The following is a 25,682-nucleotide window of genomic DNA, read 5'->3' as shown; positions in this document are numbered from 1 at the left end:
ACGAAACCCACATAGGCACAAAAACTATTAACTAAACTTCAGACCTGGGGCACCTGGGTGGCTTAGTGGTTGAGTGTCTGCCTTCCACTCAGGGTGTGATCCTGGGGTCCTGGGATCGAGTCCTGCATCTGGCTCCCCGTTGCTGTAGGGAGCCTGCTTCTCCCTCTGCCTATGTCTCTACCTCTCTTTGTGTCTCTCATGAATAAACACACAAAATCTTAAAAAACACTAAACTTCAGACTTTATGTGGATTTCACCGGGTTTTCCACTAACATCGTCTCTCTGTTCCAGGATACAATTCACCAATTGTATGAACTGTCACGCTTCTTCCAGGCTTCTCTGGTCTATGCTGGTTCTTACACTTTTGTTGGTTTTTCATGTTCCCTGTAGGAACTTTGGGATCAGAAAGAGGGAGGGATGGTGGTGATGGTGGTGATGCTGGTGATGCTGATGAGCGCTGTCGAGGAATTCCTCCGTTCTTCTCTCTGTGGGAGGCAGATAACCTGGCCTTTTCTGTCTCGGATCCTGATGCGCGGAACAAAAGCGGAAAGGCAGGCTGCGGGGAACGGAGGAGATCCACCGAGGCTGAGGCGCCTCCATCCCCTCCCACTTGCCTGCACTCTCCGCCCCTGCTCCCGCCGCGGGGCCCCCGACGGGGGAGGCTGGGGGGCGAGATGGAGGCGAGCCCCGAGCCCGCGGTCCCCTTGCCGGTTGGGCGAGCGCGCGGGCGCACCCGGGTCAGCTGTTCCGCCACCCGACGCGGCCGCCCCGCCCCGCCCCTGCCCGGGTCTTATAAGCCTCCCCGGCCTGCGAGCGTCGGTCCGAAGTGCCCGCCGCCCTCCCTGGCCAGCGCCCCCGCAGCATGGTCTGGAACACCAACCTCCGCTGGCGGCTGCCGGTCACCTGCCTGCTCCTGCAGGTGGCCCTGGTGGTCTTGTTCGGCGTGTTTGTGCGCTATGACATGGATGCCGATCCCCACTGGATCGACAAGAAGGAGGCTGAGAACTCCACCAGCGACCTGGAGAATGAATTCTACTACCGCTACCCGAGTAAGTCTGGCCACCTCGCAGGCAGGTTCCCGGCCGGAGCCCTGCCTCACCGCGCACCTGCGGGGCCTGCTGCTCCTCGGGAACAGTGGGTGGGCCGGGCAGGGTGGAGGAGGCAGCTGCTCACAGCCGCCTGGCCCTCCCCACCCGGCCTCCCCACCTGGGCACCCGCCAGGCTCTGCAGAGCACGCTTGAGAAATGGCCACATGTGCACCAACTCCTTTTCCCTGTGTTCAGGTAATAGGGAAAACTCACCAGAGGGAGCTCACTGGGGGTGCCATCAGAGGCCTCCAGCCTCCCTGGCAGAGAGCCCTACTTGTCCTGAGTCCCATCTCAGTCACCAACCAGAGGGTGAACCCGGCTCCCTTGTCCAGCTGTGTCCGTACTCTCCACAGAAGGGGGTAGGTCCCATGTCACAGGCTGCAGGATGGCTCGTTGACCTGCCAGTCCTGCTGTGTGGGGAGGCGTGTGTGGGATGGTGGCACCCACCCCCTTCTGGCTTGGAGAGGAAGAACCAACATCCTGAATTCTCTGGTGTCTGTGGTGCTGTGGTTAGGGCATGGCTTTGGAATCGCCAGATCTCACTTCTGTCATGGTTCTGCCATTAACCAGGTGGGTGACCTTAGGCACGTGTCCACCTCACCAAGACTCCATTTCCACATCTGTCAAAGAGAGACAATAAGAGCACCTGCCTTAAAGGGCTGGGGTGAGGCTGGTGTGACACAGTGCCTGTCAAGCTCTGCCATGGTGCTGGCCATGGAGCCCTCACGTCCTAATGGAGCAATTACTGGAGAAGCACTAAAGCACAGATGACCTAGGATTCAGGAGTTGGAAAAACTGGCTCAAGGTCACTCAGGTCGGCCCAACCTCCAGAGTCTTAGCCCAGGGCTCTTTCCATGCCCTTGCGTTTTCTGATTTTCCATGCCATATACCAGCAGCCAATGACATTCATTCCAATTGTTGGTGCTCACATGGTGGTGGACTGTTAGTCTCGGCAGGGACTCTAAAGCTTATCAGCAACAGCCACCTATGCCAACTAGCGTTCCCTGCATGGCTTGAATACCCTATTCAATGGGTAATGGAAGTAATGGAAGGGTAATGGGAGTCTTTACCTCCAGAAATAACATTTTACCTAGATCCAAACAAATAACTGCATACATTCAAGATGGTGACCTGCATGAATAAAGACAAGGGTGAGGGGGATGCCAACTCAGTGGGAGACAGCCATATTAAATGGTTGCCAAAAAGCTAACCCAACACAGGCTACAATAAGAGAAATATGGTGCCTAGAAGGAGGGAAGTGACAGAAGGACAGTGTGCCTTGTGCTGGTTGAGACCACAGCCTCTACTGGGCTCCACTCAGGGTCATGTTTTAACAGATCTTAACAGCTGTAGCCTTAGAATTTATCTCCAAATCTGCCCTTCACTGACCCCTTTACTCTCCTTGGACAGACCCAGCAAATGAATAGGCAGGCAAGCCTGAGGTCCTCCTTTGCCAGTTCCACTCCTTTGCTCTCGTTCTTGCTTATCTCTTAGCCATAAAGCCAGCCTCTCAGCAAAGCATGGGAGGCAAGGTCTTCCATGGGCTTCAATAATTAATAGGTTCTTTGATGAATCCAAATGATGGAAAGTCTCAAAGCCCTAAAATAATAGGAGCTCAGAACCTCCCCAATGAGGGGTGCAGTCCTCACATCTCCCCAGTACCTATCCCCACTCCATCCACATCCACCTTCATTTATTCACACAACAATCACTTACCTATAGGGTGGCCATATAATTTCTCAATCAATGACACTTTTGAGAGTGATGAGGTGAGGGAGTTGTGCTAGCATTAATTTGCCAGGACACAGATGTAAATCATGACTCTTCCAACAAACCAAGACTTATGGCCACTCTGGATGTGCATCCTGGGTCTCTGACCCCAAAGGGCTCCCAGACTCATCGAGAGCATCCCCACACCCTGTCCTCAATGGTGTCAGTTTCTCTAGGCAGAAGAGATCTGAGACAGCTTCCTGCAAGGAGGTGCAACAGTGAGGAGGGGGGAAGCAGGGCAGGCTACTGGGAGCAGGTGAGTGGTGCAGAGTGGCCCAAGGGTAGGGTTTGCAAAAAGGGAAAGAAGGGAGGTTGCTAAGGGGGATGAGACAGCCCCAGCCATGAAAGAGGGCTTCAGTTTCTCCTGCCATTTCCCCTATGGGTGCTAGGAAGCTCTTGGTCATCACATAAGAAGTGACAGAGAGGAGAGAAGTACAGGGAGAGACCCTTGGCCTCAGGATTCCTTGGCAAATAGTGGAACAATGCAAGATAGCAAGCATGTGTTCTCTCCTTTGACACCCCCACCACTCTACAAGGAGGGCACTGTTGGGACTTCCATTTTACAGACAAAGAGACTATGGCCAGAGAGGGGGAGTGGCTAGGAAACCAAAGAGCCAGAGTAAGACCCTGGGCTCCTGGACCTCTCTCCTTCATCCTGGCTCATCTTCCCCCTTTCCTCTTGCCAGACCCTTTTCAGGTCCACTTGGTCATTGTGGTTATGGTCAGGAGTTAGAGTGCACATAGCCTCTTGGCACAAGTGGGCTCCAGTGTGGCAATTCCCAGGGGCATGAGATGAGGTCACACCCTTGTGGTACCTTCTGGGCTCTTGGGTCTAAGCTGTCAACATAATACCTGCATGGGCCCCATTCCTGCCCAGGGGATTAGTGTAGCCTGCTGGGCATCTCTGGTTTCCAGAGGAGTCCAGCTCCAACTGGCTCAGGCTGGGGCTCAGAAAGGCCTTGGGACTGCTCCCCAGGCTTGGGCCCCTTGGCAGGCAGCAGGCACAGAGCCAGCTGGGGACCTGCCCTGGCAGTGCCCTCAGAAGCCTGTGCTACAGGCACTGGCTGCTGAACACAGAGCTTCCTCATGGGCTGCTGCTCTGGGGCCTACGTGGCTGTTGGCAGTGTATGTGTGTGTGTGTGTGTGTGTGTGTGTGTGTGTGTTGGGGGGGTGGGGGTTGGCCCGAGGAGGAGGAGCCATCCATCGGAGTCTAAGATCCTAAAACTTGGCGGAAGGATGAACAGGACACCTTTCTAGGAGATGACCCAGGGCAGAGGATGCCATAGTTTCAACACCCGAAAGACTGTTTCATGAGGCCACAGCAGCCAGGCTCACTCTGCAATCCTGGGAACTGCATCTCAGATTCAGCTCCATTTAATAAAGGACAAGCTCTCCCACAAGCAGAGAGCAATGTAACATGGACTTTGGAATTAAGCGGATCTGGGTCCATCACTTGAGTGAGCCTCAGTGCTCATCCATGAAGTGGGAATGTTATTTAATGCACTGGCTTTCCAGGAAAATTGAAGATGGCAGGTGACTGGTGGGGAACATCTGGTGGCATGAAGTGAAGGGACAGTAAATGCTGGTGTCAAGTGTCCTCAGAGGGGAGTGAGTGCTCCATCACCGACGGTATGTGAGTGGAGGCCTAGCGTCTCTTTAGAGATAGGGCCGAAGAACGTCTCCCTGAATATTAGTTTCAACGATGATAGCCTTTAAATTCCTTTGTGCTCTCCCCACTTACAAGTGCTTTTTGCATGCTCTGTCAGGCAGGGCATTTCTTTCCATCTTGTGGTGTCAGAAGTGGAGGTTAGAGATTTTCCCAGGACTCTCAGCATTGTGTCAGGGGCACAGGCAGGGACTGGTTGAGCCATCCCACCCCACAGCCCACCTGCTTTCCGCCGGCCTCTGGCCTCTGTGCCATCGCCAGGAGACTGTGTGGTGATGGGGTGGTTCTGTGTTTGGCTCTGAGATGTGGGGGAGGTAGGCACAGAGCCTTGGGGGAGCGAGGGACTCAGCCAGGAGGCCTCAAAGAAAGTTTGGGCTGGGCTAGGCTGGACTACAGAAAAGGGAAAGGAGACGGCACCAGGCTGCACCAGGCAGGGCACCACTTTCTGTTCTGGTGCAGCAGGGTGGAGGAGGGTGCTGTGATCCAGCAGCATGGGAAACTTTGTCCTCAGATTTCAGAGATGAGGCTCCTTTCACGAGGGACCCATCCTGGAGTTAGGGGAGAGTGTGAGCTAGCAAGGGGTGAAGAGTGGAACAGTTATGCGCTGGTGCCCCCTGGTGGCAGCTTTCGTGGCTGCAAGCCGGCATGCCAGCGGCGCTCCATGATGGCGGTGATTGGGTCTCCAGGTTGAGAAGACAGATTCTGGGCAGAGCAGGGCTGCTTGTGTCACCCCAAGCTGGGGAAAGAGGGAGAAGGGGAGGCGTTTCATCAACTTCCACTGATGTACAACAAGTTGCCAACTCAGTGCAAAACACAGGGAGAGACTTGAAAGAGAAAAAGAGAAATAGTGAATTGGTCGATTGCCAAAGAGGCAGGCCTATACCCAGGGCTGGATGAAGTCATTAAATGTGCACCACAAAGCTCTGGGGTGAGCACTACCCGAGCACAAGTACTATCCCCACTTTACAGAAAAAGAAACTGCAGATCAGAGAGATTAGTCCTTCCCAAAGGTCACACAATTGGGATCCTCAAACCATGACCACTAAACACAGTTTAGGTAGCCCCAAACTTTATAAAACATTAATTAATCAAGTAGTAGGTTGGGGTTCTAAATTAGGACCAGTTTGGGAGATAAGCAGAAAGGGAGCAAGCGAAGGAACAAGGAGGTGCCCAAGGAGAGAGAAGCTCGTGTCTGTGGGCCTGAGGTGGGAGCAAGGGAGAAAGAGACACCCCCAGAGAGAGGCAAAGAGAGACGTCAGGACACCCGGGACTTGTGGAGGTCAGAGAAGTGGCGAGACAGGGCAGGCAGGGACCGTGCACTGAGAATGAGAGTCAGCCCTGAATTTGCAGATATGCCCCAGGAGGTACCCCCCAACCCACCACACCCACCCTCCGCCCCTGCCCATAAGGTTCCTTTCTGCCACCAAACCTCTGTGACGCTCCTCTACCCAGGGGCTCCTCCCACCCCCTGCCAGCGCCTTGCCTTCCCTGTCCGGCCTGCTAGCTTCAAAGGCAGGCCAGCTCTCGGCTGCTGTCTCCCCCTCACTGTGCCTACATTCTGAGTCACAGCTCCATCTGCGGGGCCTGCCCCGTCTCAGGTCCCCGCACCACCCCGCACAGCCAGCCTCCCTTCCTTCCACCTGCCCTGCCACCCCTCACGACTCCCCCACCCTCCCCACTGTGGTCCTCTGAACCCCAAAGCCAGCACTAGACCCAGCCCCCCCCTCTACAACCAGCTCCTAATTCCCTGCATCTATTAGCAGCAGCCCTGCCCTCCTACCAGCTCCTCTCCCCGCTGCTTGGAACTGTAGTCTGAAAATGTCACCTCCCTCTTTCACACCTCTCCTCCAGTCTGCCACCCATCCGTTATTCCCAAGAATAACCATAATGCCACGTATGGTGCTTCACACGCATTAGCTCAGATTCCCCCACAACAGTTGGAAACGTGATAAACCATAAAACGCGATAATGCACGAAAATCAGCTGCATGCATCGTGAAACCTACACTGAGCTGCTGTTTGTTCCTGCAAATTCACACAGGCCTCCAGACAGCAGCTCAGGGCACCACACTGGGGTGAGACTCATGGCTCTCCTGCACCAGCTTGTATGCCCTCCACCCATACGTATCCTGCAGTGTGCCAGCGCCTCTCCCCTAAGCCACCTCCAGGTGGCCACTAGCCAAGGGGGCCGTGGGGCGGGGTGGAGATGGGGGGACAGAAGGGGCAGCTGGGAACAGGCAAGGTTAGGGCCGCTGGAGCATAAGCACTGCTGCCCCCACCTTAGCCAGGCTATCCACCCCCGTGGGCAGGAGGTGTCAGACTAGAGAGAACCTGCAGCCTCTCTTGCCCGTGAAATCCCACCTAGGGCTCATTGACTGCTGCTCAGCTGGCACCCTTGGGTACTGCTGAGGTGACAATAGTCATCATTCATTCACAGATCTTTACAGTCTCCAGGGCACTCTCACAGGTGCTGGGAACAATGGGGCCAAGGAAAACAGGCACAGCTTCGCCTTCTGGGCATTTACCACTCTAGCGGGCCAAACATACCCAACTGCAGACTGTAATAAGAACAAAAAAGGGGGCACCTGAGTGGCTCAGTGGTTGAGCATCAGCCTTCGTCTCAGGGCATGATCCCGGGGTCCTAGAATCGAGTCCCGCATCAGGATCAGGGCTCCCCATGGGGAGCCTGCTTCTTCCTCTCCCTGTGACTCTGCCTTTCTCTATGTCTCTCATGAATAAATAAAAAATAAAATAAAAAGAACAAAAAGGAAGGAAGAGGGGGCTGGGAGGGGGAGAACCAACTTTAAACTAAAGAGTCCAGTAGGCCTCTGTGATGAGCTGACGCTTTGTTGAGAACTGCAGGAAGAGAGGTCATTGGCTGTGCTGCAGGAGCAGCATCCCGGGCAGGGCAAGGCCATGGGCAGAGACCCTGCAGTAAGGGTCAGTAACCACCTTTACAGCTCTCCTTGCATGCCACCTGCCCAATCCAGGATCCAGTTTGGAGCTAGGTATTGAACGTACTTGGCATATTTCTTTAGCTCCTTTTAACCTGGAATGTTTCTGCAGCCTTTCTTTGTCTTCCACGACATTGACATTTTTCAAGAAGACAGCCTCACCACCCCCCTCCTTTCTAACAGTCTGTTACTTGTTTTACTGTTTGGTGCTTCCTCGTGAGTAGATGAGGCTAATGCCTGCTGGGCTGGAAGACCATACAGGTAATACGTCTTCTTCAGAGTATCACATCTGAAGGCCCGTGATACCCACCTGTCTCATTGGTGACGTTAATTTTGATCACCCAGTGAAGATGTAGTCCTGTTTCTCCACTCCATAATTTCTGGGGTTTTTTTTTTTCAATCCCTTGCAACTCACATCTAAGGGAGACTCTTGAAAACAATGCAAATGTTCTGCTCTTCATCAAAATTTCTCCCTGGATTTAGCACCCACTGATGGAATCTTTACTGTGAAAATCACGATTTTCCAACCTCAGTGCTCATTCCACATTTAACTGTCTGGCCCTCAGCATTCTGTTCCAAGCAAGAGCCCTCCCCATGATCTAATTTATTTCCTATTCCGAGTTCCTATTTCGTAATGCTTTTAATTCATTACAGTACATAATTTTGGTGCTCAAATCGTCCCAGATTTGGGCAGTGGGAAACCTTCAATCTGGCTCCTGTGGCATCTGTAGTTCCTCTTACGGCCTTCTATTTTTGTAACTGTTTCCTAAAGCACTTGGCTATTATTTTCTGGGACTCTAGAATTTGTAGAAAAGTTCAGAATTAGGGCAGCGCAGGTGGCTCAGTGGTTTAGTGCTGCCTTCGGCCCAGGGCCTGATCCTGGAGGCCCCGGATCGAGTCCCACGTCAGGCTCCCTGCACGGAGCCCGCTTCTCCCTCTGCCTGTGTCTCTGCCTCTCTGTGTGTCTCATGAATAAATAAAATCTTAAAAAAAAAAAAAAAAACTCAGAGTTAGTCTATGCCTAAGTAACAATAAATAAAAATAAAGCAACAGTAAATAATGACACTTGTCCATTTTGAGCAAGTGGGACAGACACTGCTAGGTGGTTTACCCACACATCCACATTTAATCTCTGCAGACTTTGTGAGAAAGTATTACAGAAGGCACTAAGACCTAAGGATGTTACCTGACTTTCCAGAGTCATCTGCCAGATGGAGGAACTAGGATCCAAATTCGGGTCTCAATGGTGCAAGAAAGTGCACTTGCTGGGGGTGGAGGTGGAATGTGACGTTCGTGGGTTGAGGGAGGTGATCAACTCATGTGCTTGGCCCCTCAAGGGACTCAGGCCCAGATGAGACTAACTTCTCTGTACTAAAAAAATGGAGTTGAGGAGCAAGGCTGCAGAGAGTCTGGGTTCTAGGCCCTAGATTCTAGGTGTGAGCCACAGCCCGGCCCCAATTTCAAATGCCCAGCTGCCCACCTCCACCCTGGGTGAGGGTGGAGAGGAGGCTGTCATCTCCTGAGGGAGCGCTCAGGCATTTGTTGGCATCAGAACAAGCGGTCTAAAGTGTGGGGGATTCACCTCGGTCCCCCCAGCCCAGCCCCCTCCAGAGGGTCTTAGGACAAGATAGGGGTAGTGGCTGTTCTATGGCCAGCAGAACTATTCATTGACTGCACCTAGCCCCGGGATCCAGATGCAGGCAGAGGTGGGGAGGGGGCTCCAGAGGCAACCTGGGGGGTCGGCGGCCCCGGAAGACAGAGGCACTGCGCCAGTCAGCGCTGGCCCAGACCCAGGGCGAGGGAGGGCTAGGTCACCGAGACCCCGACTGCGCTCTCCCCGCAGGCTTCCAAGATGTGCACGTGATGATCTTCGTGGGCTTCGGCTTCCTCATGACTTTCCTGCAGCGCTACGGTTACAGCTCCGTGGGCTTCAACTTCCTGCTGGCAGCCTTTGGCATCCAGTGGGCGCTGCTCATGCAGGGCTGGTTCCACTCCTACTACCGGGGCAACATTCGCGTGGGCGTGGAAAAGTGAGCGGGGGCGGGGCCGGGGCCGAGGGGGCGGGGCGGGGCCGGGTCGGAGGCTGGGGGGCGGGGAAGGGGTGGAGTGGGGCTAGGGTGAGAGGCGGGCCCCGAGGCCCGGGGCGGGGTCTGGAGGCGGGGCGGATGTGCAAACGAACACTCCTTAGCCTGCTGGATGTGTTTAGAAAAAGAAAACCACGTTCAACGTGCAAACCCCTGCTGTCACTTAGAGGGCCCCACCGGGGATCATAGACCAGGTGTCTGAAACGTAAAACATTTGCCAAATACTTGCCAGATATTACTTCACACAAGCCAATCAGTGAAGCCATGACTTAAGAGAAACTGAAAAAAAAAAACAGTTGACTAGATAGAAGACGTGTTAGAACCAATAAGTCAGTCTTTTGTATGCAAAATCTTTGACATGCATATCACCATGCAGTTCAAAACACACAAGAAAGTCTCAGTCTCAAAGCCCGAGACCTAAAGTATGGAAACACCTGGGATATCCTTGTCACCCAAGCAAAAGAGCTGTGGCTAAATGAAAAACAGAAGTATACGACTTTTTAAAAATTGTCAAAGGGAATTATCATACACTTATGAGCTGGTGAGTTTTTGGTGAATCAGTTATTTGGCAAGTTGGTCACTTGACAAATTGAGTTTTGGCAAATTGGCTTTCAAGGAATTGATTTTTAGCCACTGAGCTGGAGCCAATTCTTGTGCTAAGTCCTGGATGATCCGGTTGTCCCCAGACCCTCCTCCTGGCTTCTGCCCTGCTGAAGAGTACCCCAGGTCCCACCTGTAGGGGGATGCCCTGTGCAGGCTCTCCCTGAGCCTCTGGGGACCTCCTGAGATGTGACAGGCAAACCTCTATCTCCTGGCAGCTGATGGCCCAAAGTACGGGCCTCTCCCTCTCTGAGGTCACCTCTGTCAGCTGGTCTTCTGGCTACAGTCATGGGAACATGAGCAAATAACTCAGCCTCTCTAATAAGCCTCTCTGTTCCAACCCTATCATGTGGCTAGTAATAGTACCTGTCCCCTCAGGTTTGGGCATGGCACAGGAAGGCATATGCAGTACTGAACAGGGGTATTTCAGTGCCTGGCACTTAGTAACTGCCATGATTCATTCAGCAGCAAACAAGGCTCATAGTGGAGGAGATGTTCCAATGAATATCCTCATCTTGGGAGGGACCCCGACAGAGCAGCCCCCATTCTACACCCTGGCCCTACAATTAGCTGGCTTCTCACCTCTCGCTCCTGATTCTCTCTCTCTCTCTCTCTCTCTCTCTCTCTCTTTCACACACACACACACACACACACACACACACACACACACACACCTTTCAGCATGGGGCAGGGAGCCCTTCCTCTGGATGTGAATGGCTTGAGAAAGTAGCTTCTACTGTACCTACACACCTTGCCCCACTTCCATGAACAACTCTCATGACTCTGTCTTGGAATCCAGGACAGCTTTGCTACTGGCTGAGCCCAAGAAGGACTGGATTAGGCAGGCCTTCCATGTGGATGGAACCAGGGTCTCATCTGGCTACATGACATCTACCTGGATATCCACCTCTTCATCAACCCTCTGCTGCCCAGCTGGGCTTTCAGGGTCCAGACTTTTTTTTTTTAATAATAAATTTATTTTTTATTGGTGTTCAGTTTGCCAACATACAGAATAACACCCAGTGCTCATCCCGTCAAGTACCCGCCTCAGTGCAAATCACCCATTCACTCCCACCCCCCGCCCTCCTCCCCTTCCACCACCCCTTCAGGGTCCAGACTTAAGGAGAACCAAGATGCTCCTCTACCTCTGTTCTCTCTGTTGGTCTTCCTACCCCCCTCTACCCAGCCCCCAGCTCCCTACTTCCTGCAGAAGGGCCTCTCTCTCTTCCCTGGACACAGAACCTCTCTCCTAGGTAAGGTGAAGAGGAGGCCATGAGAGCTCAAACCCAAGCAGGGGCCTGGTAGCCAGCAGAAGAGGTGTGTATAGAGTGAGAGATAAGGGTCTGGAGGCGGAGACCATATCTGCATGGAAGAATCGAAGATTTCCTGAAAGAGGAGGGAGTCAGAAGAGGTTCTGGAAGAGCATATAGAGGATGGAGGACAGGGCAAGCCCCCAAATATGGGGGCATGTTCCATAACAGCAGCCAGATGACCTGGGTGCCCTGAACACAAGCTACCTGCAAGGAGCACTGGGATGGGGGCCATGGAGGAAGGGTATGGCATCTGGTATGGTCACTGCTGTGCTGGCCCTTTCATGTGCTATTTCTTTTCATTCCTAGAGTAGCTTTAAGATGTGATATGCTCATGATCACACCATGAAACTGAGTCTCAGAAAGGTTAAGCCATGAGCCCAAATTCACAGACGACCAACGTCCAGATTCAACCTGGGGACTTGGAGTGCCACTTTTTGCTGTTGCCTCAGCACCTCCCCTGACCTGTCTCCCCACAGCCTCATCAATGCGGACTTCTGCGTGGGCTCTGTCTGTGTGGCCTTCGGGGCAGTTCTGGGCAAAGTCAGCCCTGTTCAGCTACTCATCATGACTCTCTTCCAAGTGACCCTCTTTTCGGTGAATGAGTTTATCCTCCTCAATCTACTAGAGGTGAGCAGGGCTCAGAATTGGGGGGGGGATACTTGGGGTAACAGCAGGGAAGGAAAGAAAGAGAGAGCTTGGGAGGCATGTGAGCTGGATTCAATTCAACCTTGGCCAGTCACTTAACTTTGTGAGCCTCAGTCTCCTCATCTCTAAAGGGAGAGTGATGACACTTATTGGACAGGGATGGTGGTCCACCCAGCAAATCAGTCCAACACCTGGGCAAAGCAGGGGTTCCTCCTATAGTGGTTTTCTCCCTCCTTTCTCTTTCCTGCATATTGGATGGGAAGAATGTGTGTTCCCGCACATGCTCTTGAGCACACACACACCTCATTCTCAGACTGCTCTGCCAAGAGAAGGATCCAGTGTATTTTTTTGGGGGGGGGATCCAGTGTATTGGGGGGGGACACATCTGTAAGGGAAGATCTGTAAGGGAATGGCCACAGTGAACATGTACAGCTGCATAGGTTGCACACTGCACAACTCCAGAGATGACATTCACATGGACTATGGCAGGAATCATTCCCCTGGAATTTGGCCAATTCAATGGCCCCAGTAAGGGGCACCTTAGACCTCTGACTCTAGCTCAGATACATCTTTGGCACCTTTGCAGGATGCCACCCATTCAGGGACTTCATCCATTTCTTAGCCCCCAACTCCTCTACATTTGGATTCTGCCTGGAATATTCCCACCCCCCACAAGGGGTAGAAGTGTTGTTGTTTTTTTTCTTTTAGGTCACACTACATTCAGTCATTCATTTTGCCATTTTCTTCAGCTACCAGACTGGCCCAAACCACCATATCTCATCCTCCTAACTCATCTCCCTATCTTCATCCTTGCCCCACTCACTACCTCAGGCCAATCTCCACCAGCAGCCATGGAGGCCTGTCAATAATGCATGCATGTAAGACCATTCTCCTGATTAAAACCCTCCAGTGGTTTTAAAATTTTACTTCGAGTAAAATCCAAATTTGCTATAAGTCCTCACATGTTCTGCCCCTAGCCTTTCCTTCCAAGCTTATAATATACTCTTTCCTCATCTTTCTGTGCTTTGGCCACACACTGCTGTCTGCTCCTCAACACATCAAGCTTGGTTCCACCCCTGGGCCTTTGCATTTGCTACTCCCTTTGCTTGTAATGCTCATCCCTCACTTGTTTTCATTACTGAGGTCTCAGATGGAATATCACCTCTTCAGAGAGACCCTCCCAGATTCTCCCCCCACCCCACAGTGTTGCCCTCTATCTTACTGGCCCCCCTACCCCTAGGCACTCTCTCTCACATTGACTTGGTTTATTTTCTTTGTAATGTTTCTCTTTCTCCAATAAACTTGATCTGTCTGGACTATCTGTATCCCCAGCACCTAGTTCAATGCCTAATAAGTGATCAACAAATATTTGTCAAGTAAATGCATTTTGGAGTCTGACTGCACGGCAGGTAATGCTCCAGGCACTGTGATACAGAGGTGGGCAGGCCTCTCACTTAGACTCTAAGGAGCTCGCAATCTAGTGAGGGAGCCAGAAAGTAAATAGACAGTAACCATGCAGTGTGATGAGGAGCGGAGTCAGATCTCTGTGGCATAAAGGGAAGATCCCTGAACCAGCAGGGCAGGTCAGGGAGGCTTTCTGGAGAAAGAGATGTCAAAGCTAGAAGTCAAGTGGGGAATAACCAGGTGAAAGAGTATGGCAGAGGGAACAGTGAGTGCATAGGCTTTGAGGGAGGCCCACCGTGAAAGGTCTCTGGTCTCTGATGGCTCCACCTGGCTGGAGGAGGGGGGGAGCAGGAAAGGCTTGGAGGGATAATGAGGGGGGAGCATGGATCATCAAGACTCCTGGAGATGGCATTAAATAGTCTCAACTTTTGTCATTGGGAGCTGTGGAAGGTTTCAGACAGGGGAGCGGCACGGTCAGACACGTGTAATGGAAATGCTGCTTTGGCTGTGGTGTGAGGAGAACAGCTGGGAGCAGGGAGCCCAGCAAGGAGGCTGTCCTTGTCACCCTGTGAGAGATAATGGGACAGGGACTGGGGTAGTACAAGGAGATGGTGGTAGTTCGACAGATATAAAGAAGCTGAGCACACTGGCCTTGGGGCCTGGCTGGCGTGGGAGGTGTGGAGAAGAAAGAAGCTAGTGGGGCCAATGGGCATTATCTGAAATAGGCTGATAATGTAGTATCTTGGACCTGAGTGAAGAGGCCCTCAAAAATCCTTCCCAGCTTGCTACAGAAATTCTTTCCATGCACGACAGCCTTTGGGCCTGTCTCTGTGCCAAGTCAAAATACAACAATCACTGCTGACATGTAATACAACAAGCACTTGCCTTTGGCTGGGCCCTGCTCTGAATGAGTCACATGGCTGATCTCATGCATCCTCATCTCTGAGATAGGCGCAATCATTACTCCCACTTTACAAAAGAGGAAGCTGAGGTTAAAGGGCCTACCCCAGGTCCCACAGCCAGTAGAGGCACCTGCCAGGCTGGTAACCAGGGAACCCAGCTCCATCAACCACTAACTCCACAACTAGCTGTGTGACCCTGGACAACATGCTTACCTCTCTGACAGGATTTCCCCAACTAAAGTAAAGGAGCAAGTGTGATTCTGATTAGAGTTTCCCCCGAGATTGGTATGGAGTGGGGAGGAAGAAGATGCTATAAAGAGGGGAGGTGGGGACATGGGAAGGAAGGCCAGGTCAACCAAGCACCTGCAGGGTACCAGGCGCTCACCAGGTGCTTTACACGAGTTTAGTTTCACCATCCAGACAGCCCTGCTAAGTCACTGCAATCTCCCCCACTTTGTGAATGAGGTACTTGAGGCATAGAAGGGACAGAGGAGGAAGAAACCAATCTGTCTGCTCTGACTGCAGGGGACGGAGGGGAGAAGTGTGGAGATGGGGTAGGCGGGTTGGTGGGGAGGACAGCTGGGAGGTGTAGGGCAAGAACTGTGGCAGGATGCTGGGGAGATGAGGAGTGACAGTGTAGACTGCATGATGCTGGGTTGGGAGTGGTTGGGGGTGGGGGAAGAAATGTGGAGAGGAGAGGCCCGGAAGGAGGGGAAGGGCTCCCAGGAATTAAGATACGGTGGAAGTTAGTGGCTGACAAGCCAGGTAGGGGGCGGCCCTGGGTTTTAGCTCTGCTTCACCTCTTCCCACTCTGTGATGGAGCATCCAAGCCCGGATTTCCCATCTAGACGCAATGCCATCTGCTGGGTGAAGATGCTCTGGTGTTTTGCCGACAGGCTCACAGCCTGGGCTCAGGGATCCCCACTTTCTCCCCTTTCCAACCAATTGGTCTGTGGGGGTCCTGGGCTTCTGGAGTCAGAGACAGATGGAGTTGTGTGTGTGTGTGTGTGTGTGTGTGTGTGTGTGTGTGTGTGTGTTTCATGGGGGAGGGGAAAGAAAGTACCAGTAGAGGGGAGGGAGAGAAGAGCCTGACAAATCCCTGTACCCCAGGTGAAGGATGCAGGGGGCTCTATGACTATCCACACATTTGGCGCCTACTTTGGGCTCACAGTGACCTGGATCCTCTACCGACCCGGCCTACATCAGAGCAAGGAGAGGCAGAGCTCTGTGTACCACTCGGACCTCTTTGCCATGATTGGTGAGAACTGCTATAATGATTGAGGGCCACCTCGATGGGTGAAGATGGCCATGATGGATAAAGGCCATCATGATGCCTGAGGGTTGCCATGCTGGGTGAGGACCTTTATGATGGGTGAGGATCACCATGAGGAGTGAGACCCACCATAATGGGTGAGGGTCTCCATGAGGAGTTCAGGCTGCCATAATTACACCTGATCCCCACATGGTCTGGTGGGTGGAAGGCAGTTCCCTTTGAGGAAAGGGCAGAGAGTGTTGCCTGTATACACCTTGAGGATCTCAGATGTTTGTCCCTTTTTCCTATGGGGCTGGAAGAAGTTGGTCTCTCATCCTGTTTTCCCTAGCATCCCACAAAGCAGATAAAGTGGTAACCAGGAACAGGTCACTCCATCCCCTAGGCTAGTATAAGGTGTGAATTCCTACTTCCTATGTCCATTCATTCCAGAGAATACATATCAACCACCCACTCTGGTCTCCTAAAACCCAGCCTTGCCTTCAAGGAGCTCCTCACGGGGTGATGGCAGAGATGGCAATGTTACCAGATAATCTCCCTGCAGTAGGGAAAAACATCCTCCCTCAGGGCGCCATGGGAGTAAGGTGGGAGGCATTTAGCCCAGTTATGGGGCCAGGGTAGACTTTCTGGAGCAGAGTAGAGGGCCAAGTGGAAGTTAGGTAATAATAAGTAAGGCGAGGAGGATGTTCTGGGAAGACTCCCCAGCATGAGTAAAGCTGCAGGGGTGTGAAACTGCTGGGGCGTGTGAGTCATAATGACATCTCTGGAACTAAGGACAGGATGTCTGCCTGAGCTCTGTGGGGCCCATCTAACACCTCCTGGGCCCACGGGCCCTGTCTGGTCTGGCCAGGCACCCTCTTCCTGTGGATGTACTGGCCCAGCTTCAACTCAGCTGTGTCCAATCACGGAGACGCCCAGCACCGAGCTGCCATCAACACCTACTGCTCCTTGGCAGCCTGCGTGCTCACCTCAGTGGCACTATCTAGTGCCTTGCACAAGAAAGGCAAGCTGGACATGGTGAGCAGTGGGGGGTACCCTGGAGAGCTCTGGGGGAAGGTGTATGACCTGAGCCCATTGGGCACTGATCATCAGGCTCTACCAGCAACTCTGTGAGGCAGACAGCATCAGGATTATCACACCCATCCTACAGATGAAAAAACTGAGTTTTGGGGAGAAATTATTTGGTCAGATTCCATAGCTAGTTTTTGGCAGAGCCTAGAGCCAGATTCCCAGATTCTGTGACACTGGTTGCTCTGGATGAGTGGCTCTTCTCATTTTCCTTCTCCCCACCTCAGGTGCTGACACCTCTTCTGGGCTGAGCACCCCATCAGACCTGCCCAGTAGGGTTGTCAGGGGCACTTCCCCTCTGCCAGGCTTTGGATCCTCCAAACATTGGCCCTCAGACTTCCTTTTTTTTTTTTTTTAAGACTTTATTTATTTATTCATGAGAGACATAGAGAGAGAGAGGCAGAGACACAGGCAGAGGGGAAGCAGGCTCCAGGCAAGGAGCCCAGCACGGGACTCGATCCTGGGTCTCCAGGATCACACCCTGGGCGAAGGCGGTGCTAAACTGCTGAGCCACCCGGGCTGTCTGCCCCTCAGCCTTCCTAAAGCTGCCTTCACCTGCCCCATGCCATATACTCAGAAAGGGAACTCCTTTGATGCCCGTCCACTCCCCTGGGGAGGTTTATAGGGGGGTATGGTTTCACAGTGTCCTCCCTCTCACACCATTTGGACAGATTGTTCTGTCACTAGTGGGGAGGGGCCAAGCCCCATAGGTGTTGATAGATTTTTCTATAAAGAGAAGACCACCTCTATATTTCATAGTCTGAGACTAGCTTCTTGACACGGGTATATGTGTGCTGGAACACTGCCAGGAGTACCTGTTATTCCAGGATGCTGCCATGAGCCCCTCGATGCACTGGACACTCACCACACAGAGAGGTAGGGACACACGCATCAGGGGGAAGAGAATCAGACACATGCTGACAAGGACACAGAACAGATTCAAGGTCAGGGGCTCTGGCTCTGCACAGACCTGAATCAGGATACCTTTCTGCCTCTTGCTAGATGTGTGGTTTCCCTGAACCTCAATTCTCTCCTCTGCAAACATCCAAAGAGAACTGTTCTTACCTCCTGGGCTTTTGTAGAAATGTACTGATATCATTCCCATGGCAGGCAGCATAGCACCTGGTGCCGGTAGGGCCTCAGAGAAAGTCAGCTGGTCCTGTTGTATGTCCACAGATGTCAGCGTGGGCGTTTCTGCACGTAGGCCCCACAGGTCCTGACGTCAGCACATATGTGTGTAGGGACCGTCAGACGTGCACGCCTGAGCATACAGATAGAGAGGGAATGTGCAGACATGCCAAGAGGGCTCACCTGCAAGGACACAAGTACATTGATTTGTGCCCATGGGAAATGGCCAGACTGCTGGTGCAGCACACATGTGCACATATGCACCCACACGCGCACACACACACACACACACACACACACACTCACAGAGTGTGCTGGGCTCTGGGAGAGGACTGAGCCCCAGCCCACCCTGCCTGCCCCACCCTAGGTGCATATCCAGAATGCCACGCTTGCAGGAGGGGTGGCTGTGGGGACGGCGGCTGAAATGATGCTCATGCCTTATGGCTCCCTCATCGTTGGCTTCATCTGCGGCATTGTCTCCACCCTGGGTTTTGCGTACCTGACGGTGAGGGGCCCAGGTCAGGGGCTAAGGGCTGGAGAATCCAGGGGCCTCTATGTTCCTGACAGGAGGTGGGGGGCTCCCTAGGGAAGGGGCTGGAGGCTGGAGAATCCTGGGGCTCCATGTATTTGGTTCCCCCACACCCTTGCCACAGCCCAGGGCCTGAGCAATACCTGTCTCTCCTATCCAGCCATTCCTGGAGTCCCGGCTGCGGGTCCAGGACACATGTGGCATTCACAACCTGCATGGCATCCCCGGCATCATTGGCGCTATCGTAGGTGCCGTGACAGCATCCTGTGCCAACACTGATGTGTATGGAGTAAAGGGGTAAGTATGGAGGAGGTGCAGGGGAGCCTGAGCTCCCTCTGTCCTTCTCCATTCCTCCTTCCCGCTGTTCCTCTGGGGTCCAACAGAGTGTCTCTATTCCTAACCTTCCCCAATCTGAACCACTGTCCATGGGCCTCTCTCCCCAACCTCTGTTCTTCCTCAAGTGTCTTAGGGACCATCTGATCTGTCCACTGCACATGGGAAGGTTCAGGGCCAGGGTCTATGGAGCCTTGGTGCCTACCCACATTTATGGGGCAACTGCAAGTGGTTTCTTGGCCTCTCTGTGGAGCCCTGACCTATCCCGATCTCCACCCCAGGCTTACCCAAGCCTTTGGCTTTGATGGATTCAAGACTAACCGGACCCCAAGCATGCAGGGCAAGTTTCAGGCTGCTGGACTCTTTGTGTCCCTGGCCATGGCCCTGGTGGGCGGCATCATCGTGGGTGAGTGGAAGTGGCTGGGCCAGAGAAGGTGGGGCTGCTATGGGTTGGGCACCCAAGAGCATGTACCAGATGTCAGATCAGAGCTCCCAGGAATCCTCTGCACTTGTGGCTGGAGGACTGGGTTGTGTGTGTGTGGTGCTTCCTAGCTAACGGGAAGGGCTGGGTAGGCTGAGAGGAAGGGGTTTCTGACCTCGTGCAACTCCCAACTCTCTCTAGGGATTATTTTGAAATTACCGTTCTGGGGACAACCTGCTGATGAGAACTGTTTTGAGGATGCAATCTACTGGGAGGTGAGTTCCAGAGACTTGCTCATCTGCACAAAGGGAGATATGGAATTCTCCACAGATCCTGCCCATTTCAGCTGGGCTGCTAAGGGACTAGAAGCTGGGGGTTGGGAACAGAGCCTGCATCACCCTGCTCCTCCATCCAGAGGCTGTGTCTCCTGGGGGCTGAAGGCTTTATTCTGGAGCAATAATTCCCCAAGTGTGGTCCCCTGTGCTCCCTGGCAGCAGCACCTGAGAACTTATTAGGAATACAGATTCTTGAGTCTTTCCCAGATCTCCTGAATCCCAAATTCAGGAGTGGGCCCCGGCACTATGGTTCAACAAGCCCTCCACGTGTTTCTGATGAAAACCACACCTACCTCTGAGAACCATGGCCCTTCCCTGTGCGTTGAAATCACCTGGGAAGCCTTAAAGACACTCCAAGCCCAGGCCTCAGCCACAAGAGGCTTGGAGTTCATTGGTCTGGGATTAGGGCCTGGACATTACAATTATTTTTTTTAAAGCTTCTCCACATAAGTCCAATATGTAGCCCAGGTTAAGAACCACGATGTGGTGTTCAGCTTCAGACTTCATAAGAACCACCTGGAGACCTTGTAAAAATGCAGCTTCCCAGGCACCCAGAATTTCAATTTAGTCATCAGTTCCCAGATGATTCTGGTCTAGAAACTGGGTTCTGTGACATTCCATTGCTTTAAGCATCCAGAGAAGTATCAGTACAGAAACCCAACTTGAGAACCATTGTTCTAGAAGCAGAAAGTAGTAGGGTGTCACAGAACTCTGTTTCTTTTTAACTTTTTTTTTTTTAAAGATTTTATTTATTTATTTGAGAGAGAGAGTGAGAGAGAGCACAAGCAGGAGGGAGAAGCAGACTCCTCGCTGATCAGAGAGCCCAATGAGGGACTTGATCCCAGGAGCTCGGGATCATGACCTGAACCAAAGGCAGGTGCTTAACCGACTGAGCTGCCCAAGTGCCCCTGTTTCCTTAAAAATATGCACAATTTGGGTTTTCTGTGACTTCAGGCAGGCCTCTCTTCTGAGGAATCATTGTTAGAGATGTTTACCTGCATTTGATGGTGGGGGGTGACAGCTACCTGCACTTCCTTCTCCTCATGACCTCATGACCTCACCTATGTCTATGACCCCAATGCAAAGATCTGCCCATTGCTGCCTTTCATATGGCTATTTTAAAAACTACACCAGAAGTTTTCCAAGTAATTTTCACTGATATCCAACTACAAACCAATTTCATGTTCATAACTAATAATGCTTTTGAATTCATTCACTTTAAATTATCTTTTTATTATAAAATAAATAGAAGCCCATTAAGAGAAATCTGGAAATAGGGAAAAAATAGAAAGAAATCCCATCTCCCTCATTTAATGACTACTAATATTTTGGGTATATGTCCTTCTAGTCTTTTTTTTTTTTTAATCCACCTAGATTGGGATGCCTACGTGGCTCAGTGGTTGAGCATCTCCCTTCAGTTCAGGTCGTGATCCTGGGGTTCTGGGATAGAGTCTCACATCAGGCTTCTCACAGGATGCCTGCTTTTCCCTCTGCCTGTGTCTCTCATGAATAAATAAATATTAAAAAAATAATCTGCCCAGATTTTTCTTACACAGCAGAGAGTATTTGCCCAATTTGGGATCCTGCTGTCTATTATATAATATTCTATGTTATTACATTCTTAATAAACTTTCTTCTTTTTAGCAGCATTTTCATCCCATATTTACAGCCAGAATTTAAACTATTTTAAACACCACAATTAGAAATCACATGGCTGGGGATCCCTGGGTGGCTCAGCACTTTAGTGCCTGCTTTTGGCCCAGGGCGGGATCCTGGAGTCCCGGGATCAAGTCCCGCATCAGGCCCCCGGCATGGAGCCTGCTTCTTCCTCTGCCTGTGTCTCTGCCTCTCTCTCTATGTCTATGATGAATAATTAAAATCTTTTTTTTAAAAAAAAAGAAAAACATTGCTAAAAAGAAAAAAAGAAAGAAATCACATGGCTCTAACACTAATGAAATAAATAAACTAAAAAAATCTTACCAATTCCCATACACCGAAGTTCACTCGTGGTTCTGTTTTGATCTTTATCATTTATTCTAAGTTCACACCTTCTATCTGCTGAATACCATTCAGTGGTGCTTGATTTGGAGATCTAATTCTGTGTCAGTGGAAGTGAGCCACCATCAGGTCATCCCCTCAGCCCCTGGAACTGGGTGGTTTACCTGTGAGATGAGGTGGCTTTCCAGAGGACAGAATGAGACAGATGTCCCCCAGGACCTCAGATGAGGTATAGATATGGATATAGATATAGATATAGATATAGATAGATATACACACATATATATGTATGTTATTATTACATACATATATGTATACATATACATATATACGTATACATACATATATACATATAATAAATTAAATGTGTGTGTATATATGTATATATATGTGTATGTATATATATGGATATATAATTTATTTATTCATGAGAGAGAGAAAGGCAGGCACAGGCAGAGGGAGAAGCAGGTTCCACGCAAGGAGCCTGATGCAGGACTTGATCCCGAGACTCCAAGATCACGCCCTGAGCCGAAGGCAAACATTCAACCCCTGAGCCACCCAGGTGTCCCAAGGTGAGGTCTTTAAGATCAAATCTAAGCCTTGAAGCCAAGACAAGGCTGATCCACCCCATCCCCACTCCAGTTACCCATCCACTTCCGGCGTCCCCTAGGTCTCACCCCACCTCACTTTTGGACCTGCCTACAGTTCAGGGAGTTTGCCATGCTGCCTCTCCCTGGCACACTACTACTCATCTTTCAAAAGTGGGTTCAGCACAACCGGAATCTCCCTCCCCCCAGGCGTGTTATGAGCCCCTTGTGTGCATTTACAGATCGTACTGTCACCATGCTCATCACCTGAATGTTTTTCCATTGCTCTAAGTGGGACAAGGACCCTGTCTCGTCCTCGCAGTGCCCCAGCACCCTGGACAGTGGCTAACCCAGTGTAGGGGACACGATACCTGTGTAAAAGACGGCCCTGCTCTTCGGCATGCGATCTGCACAATGATCACAAGGTGGCGCTCGCCACACACCATACGCTGCTCCAGTCTTGCCCAGGCTGTTCTAGTTCTACCAGGGACACCCGCCTGGCCTGGGACAAGGTCCTTGGAGCTGCCGTCCTCTCTCTGCAGATGCCTGAGGAGCCGAAAAGCACGGTCTTACATCCTGAGGACTCTACCCTCAAGCCCTCAGAACCTTAAACTCCCGGGGCAGGTGAGAAGCAGGTGAGCACAGGCAGATTATCCCGGGGCGGGGGGGGGGGGGGGGGGGGGGCAGCTCTAAGAACTGGATGCCACCACCAAAAGGGCAAAAAGAAAGCATAAGACATGAGGATGTGAGCTTCCACCCCTCCTGCCTGGATTGGAGTGGGCACACAAGGGTTGGTGGCCTCAGGATCAGACTCCTTGCAAGCCTAGCAGGCACACGAATATGTGGATGGCACTCTGAACAGGAAGGAATGCATAGAAGGTCACCTGGCTACACACTTGGCTTTGCTGCTTACTGGTTGTGACTTTGAGGATCTCCTCACCCAGAGACAGAGCCCCAGTTTCCAGTGGAAATGACAGTTCTGGCTCTATCCACCCAATCAGTTCAGGCTAGTTCTTCCTTCCTTTTCTATCTCCTTTCTTCTTCCCATCAGCTCACATTTCTTTGCTCCTCTGTGGAATGCACCAAGCCTTTTCTTGTGCCTTTGCATCTAACCCTCCAGAGAGCTCCACATGACAGGTGCAACTATTTTCCTCTTTCTAAGTGAGAAAATTAAGGCTCAGAGAAGTTCAGCCTCTTTGAGTCCACACAGTACACGTGGAGAAACTGGGGTCCTTGCAGGTCATTACCATTGCCTCAGTAGCACTATTTGATCCCCTTGGGGGCTAGAGCTTGGAAAGAGCTGTGTCTGGGGCAAAAGGCTGAGTGATATGGCAGGAGAGGATGTCAGGATTTAAGGAGAGAGAAGAGCAAGGCTGTGATCACTTGCCTCTAAAGCCCACCCTGTCCTGAAAAGGTTAAGGTGCCCAGCGATCTATAGCAGGACCCTACAATGGCCCGCTACTCTTGGCTTTCTCCCTGCAGGCTCCACAGACTGTTTTTGGTGCTCCCAAAGGAGCGGTGCTGACCAAGCTGGGAACACAAGAGCAAGGCGAGCAGCACCCAACCTGATGGCCTGGCTCAGGGTGCCTCCCTTCCCTTCCCCTTCATCCCAGGGGGCCTGCCTGAGAATGGAGAAGGAAGAGTCATAGACAAAATGGGCATCCAAGCCAGGTTCTGGCTGCAAGGAGGCCTGCCATCAGGGGTCTTGGTGGCCACATCCTGAGGAAAGCAGGCAGGAGAGGGACTGGGAGCTGGCAGTGGACCCGGGCCCTCCTAGGAGACAACTCAGAGGCCAGCCACCAACTGCTGGGCTCTTCCACTCCCTGCCTGCCCCTCAGCCAGCACCTCCCTTGCTCCCTGGGTCCCCCAGACCACTCTGTGCCACGCAGACAGCAGCCTCCATGAATAAATGTCCTTGGTGTTCTTTGTAGAATGGGTGTGAATGCTCCAGCAGGGCCAATCTGAGGGAGAAAAGGACCCAAGAGGCCTGGCCTCCTGCCGCAGTCCTGACCTCCTACACCAAGCTGCCACCCACAATGCAAGGAAAATCATCCCGGCCTGAAGAGGAAGAATTTGGGGTGCTGGAGGCTGCCCCAGCTTGGTGCCCCCTGCCAGGCTCAGTTTTTGGGCTGGGGTCTCTCTCCAAGGCCCTTCATTACTTCACATCAACCATCCCAGAAACACACCCATTGTGAAAACTGTGCCCTTCATTTGACCCTGTCCCATTACAAGGGCACTCAGGCAGGGTGGGAGAATGAGGGGAAGGCTCCTTTGAGCCAATGGCTCTACCCCAACCCTGCCCTCCTTCCTCCCTGCCAAGCAAGCATTCCCTCCCTCCACAGCAGTTTAGGTCTCCCCACTTCCTACCGCCAGCCACCACCCTGGTCAGAGTAACACACGCTTCGTACCCTTAGGGGGTTTACAGTGTAGCTCACAGGACCAACCAGACACCGAGCATCCACCCTAAACCCTGACACCCATTCAATGCCCAGGGGGGGTTCCCAGAGCGGGTCACCTGAGCAGGGTTTTGGAGGCTGAATAGGAGTTTACCAGAAGGATGGCACAGGGACAGCCCAGGCAGAGACCCAGAGATGGGAACCAACATGGCGAGCTTTGGTATGGCTAGCAGGGACGTGAGGCAAAAGTGTGCCAGCTGGCAAATACGCAGCAGAATCCAGATCCTTTGTGGAGCAAAGACTCCGGGGAAGAAGGGGTGAGGGGAGAGGGAGGAGGTCTCTGTGGCCTCCAAACCCGCCCTCCCCGCCCCCCTCACAATTCACACATACACACACACACTCGGGCCTTCATTCTCCGTGCCGGAGGGGGGGGAGGAGGGAGCTGAAATGCAACCTATTCATGTTCCCGCGATGTAACACCCCTCATTTTCCATGCTGGGTAAAGACAAAAACCCTTTACAACCTGTTTCTGGAACTTGTCAGCAGCTGCCAAGAGGAGCATGTTAATTAAACGTCGGCAAAGATGGAAGCTGGAGGCGCCGGCTCTAATTGGACAGTTTGCTTCACCGGATTGAAAAACATTGTGACAAAGGAGGAGGTGCGCGGCGGCGCGGCAGGGGTGCGGCGTGGCGAGGAGCGGAGCGGAGCGGCGGCTTTCATTTCCGCGGAGCCGAGCCCCAGCCGCCCGCCCCCCGGCCCGGCGGCCCCGCCCCGCGGCACGCCCCCGAGGGCGGGGGAGGGGCCTGGGCGCCCGGCGGGAGGGGGGCGACGTCCCCGGGAGACCGGCCCAGGGCGGGGAGAGGAGCCCCTGGCGGTCGGCTAACCGGGTTAGGACCCCGGCAGCACCGGGCTCGGGCTCGGGCTCGGGCTCGGAGAAGGCCGGGGCGGGACCCCTTCCACCACCGTCCTCCCATCCCCTGACCTGGGTCCTGGGAGCTGTGCGGGTCCAGGTGGTCGTCCCAGGGAGGGGTCGAGGCTGCCCTGGGGGACCTGTGCCCGGGGCTATGGAGGTAGAGACCTGGGTCTAGACCGCTGTTGCCCAGACCCGCTCTGCGTCTCATGATCAAGGACAAGATCTAAAAATTGTCGCCTGCGAGACTTGTCCTAGAAAACCCCCGGGACTGCAGAGCCT

At 52.6% G+C, this 25,682-nt stretch overlaps 1 protein-coding gene across 2 annotated transcripts; it reads left to right on the top strand.

Annotated features, from left to right (window-relative positions):
• The first annotated feature begins 803 nt into the window (after positions 1 to 803).
• On the top strand, positions 804 to 25,079 carry RHCG (Rh family C glycoprotein). Of its 2 annotated transcripts, none has more exons than XM_041753099.1 (11): positions 804 to 1,049; positions 9,321 to 9,507; positions 11,951 to 12,101; positions 15,536 to 15,683; positions 16,546 to 16,712; positions 18,259 to 18,396; positions 18,581 to 18,717; positions 19,035 to 19,159; positions 19,376 to 19,449; positions 22,637 to 22,729; positions 24,026 to 25,079. In XM_041753099.1, the coding sequence occupies exons 1-10, from the start codon at positions 863 to 865 to the stop codon at positions 22,703 to 22,705; spliced, it is 1,383 nt and encodes a 460-aa protein (XP_041609033.1). In that variant the 5' UTR covers positions 804 to 862; the 3' UTR covers positions 22,706 to 22,729; positions 24,026 to 25,079. The 2 variants fall into 2 exon arrangements, with proteins under 2 accessions (XP_041609033.1, XP_041609032.1); XM_041753098.1 differs by lacking the exon at positions 24,026 to 25,079 and adding an exon at positions 23,577 to 24,024 and having other exon boundaries at positions 805 to 1,049.
• Positions 25,080 to 25,682: the final 603 nt, after the last annotated feature.

This window comes from Vulpes lagopus, chromosome 4 (assembly GCF_018345385.1).
Source record: "Vulpes lagopus strain Blue_001 chromosome 4, ASM1834538v1, whole genome shotgun sequence".
Classification (NCBI taxonomy): domain Eukaryota; kingdom Metazoa; phylum Chordata; class Mammalia; order Carnivora; family Canidae; genus Vulpes; species Vulpes lagopus.
Note: the sequence above shows the minus strand (reverse complement) of the source record. Positions and strands in the feature narration are given on the sequence as shown.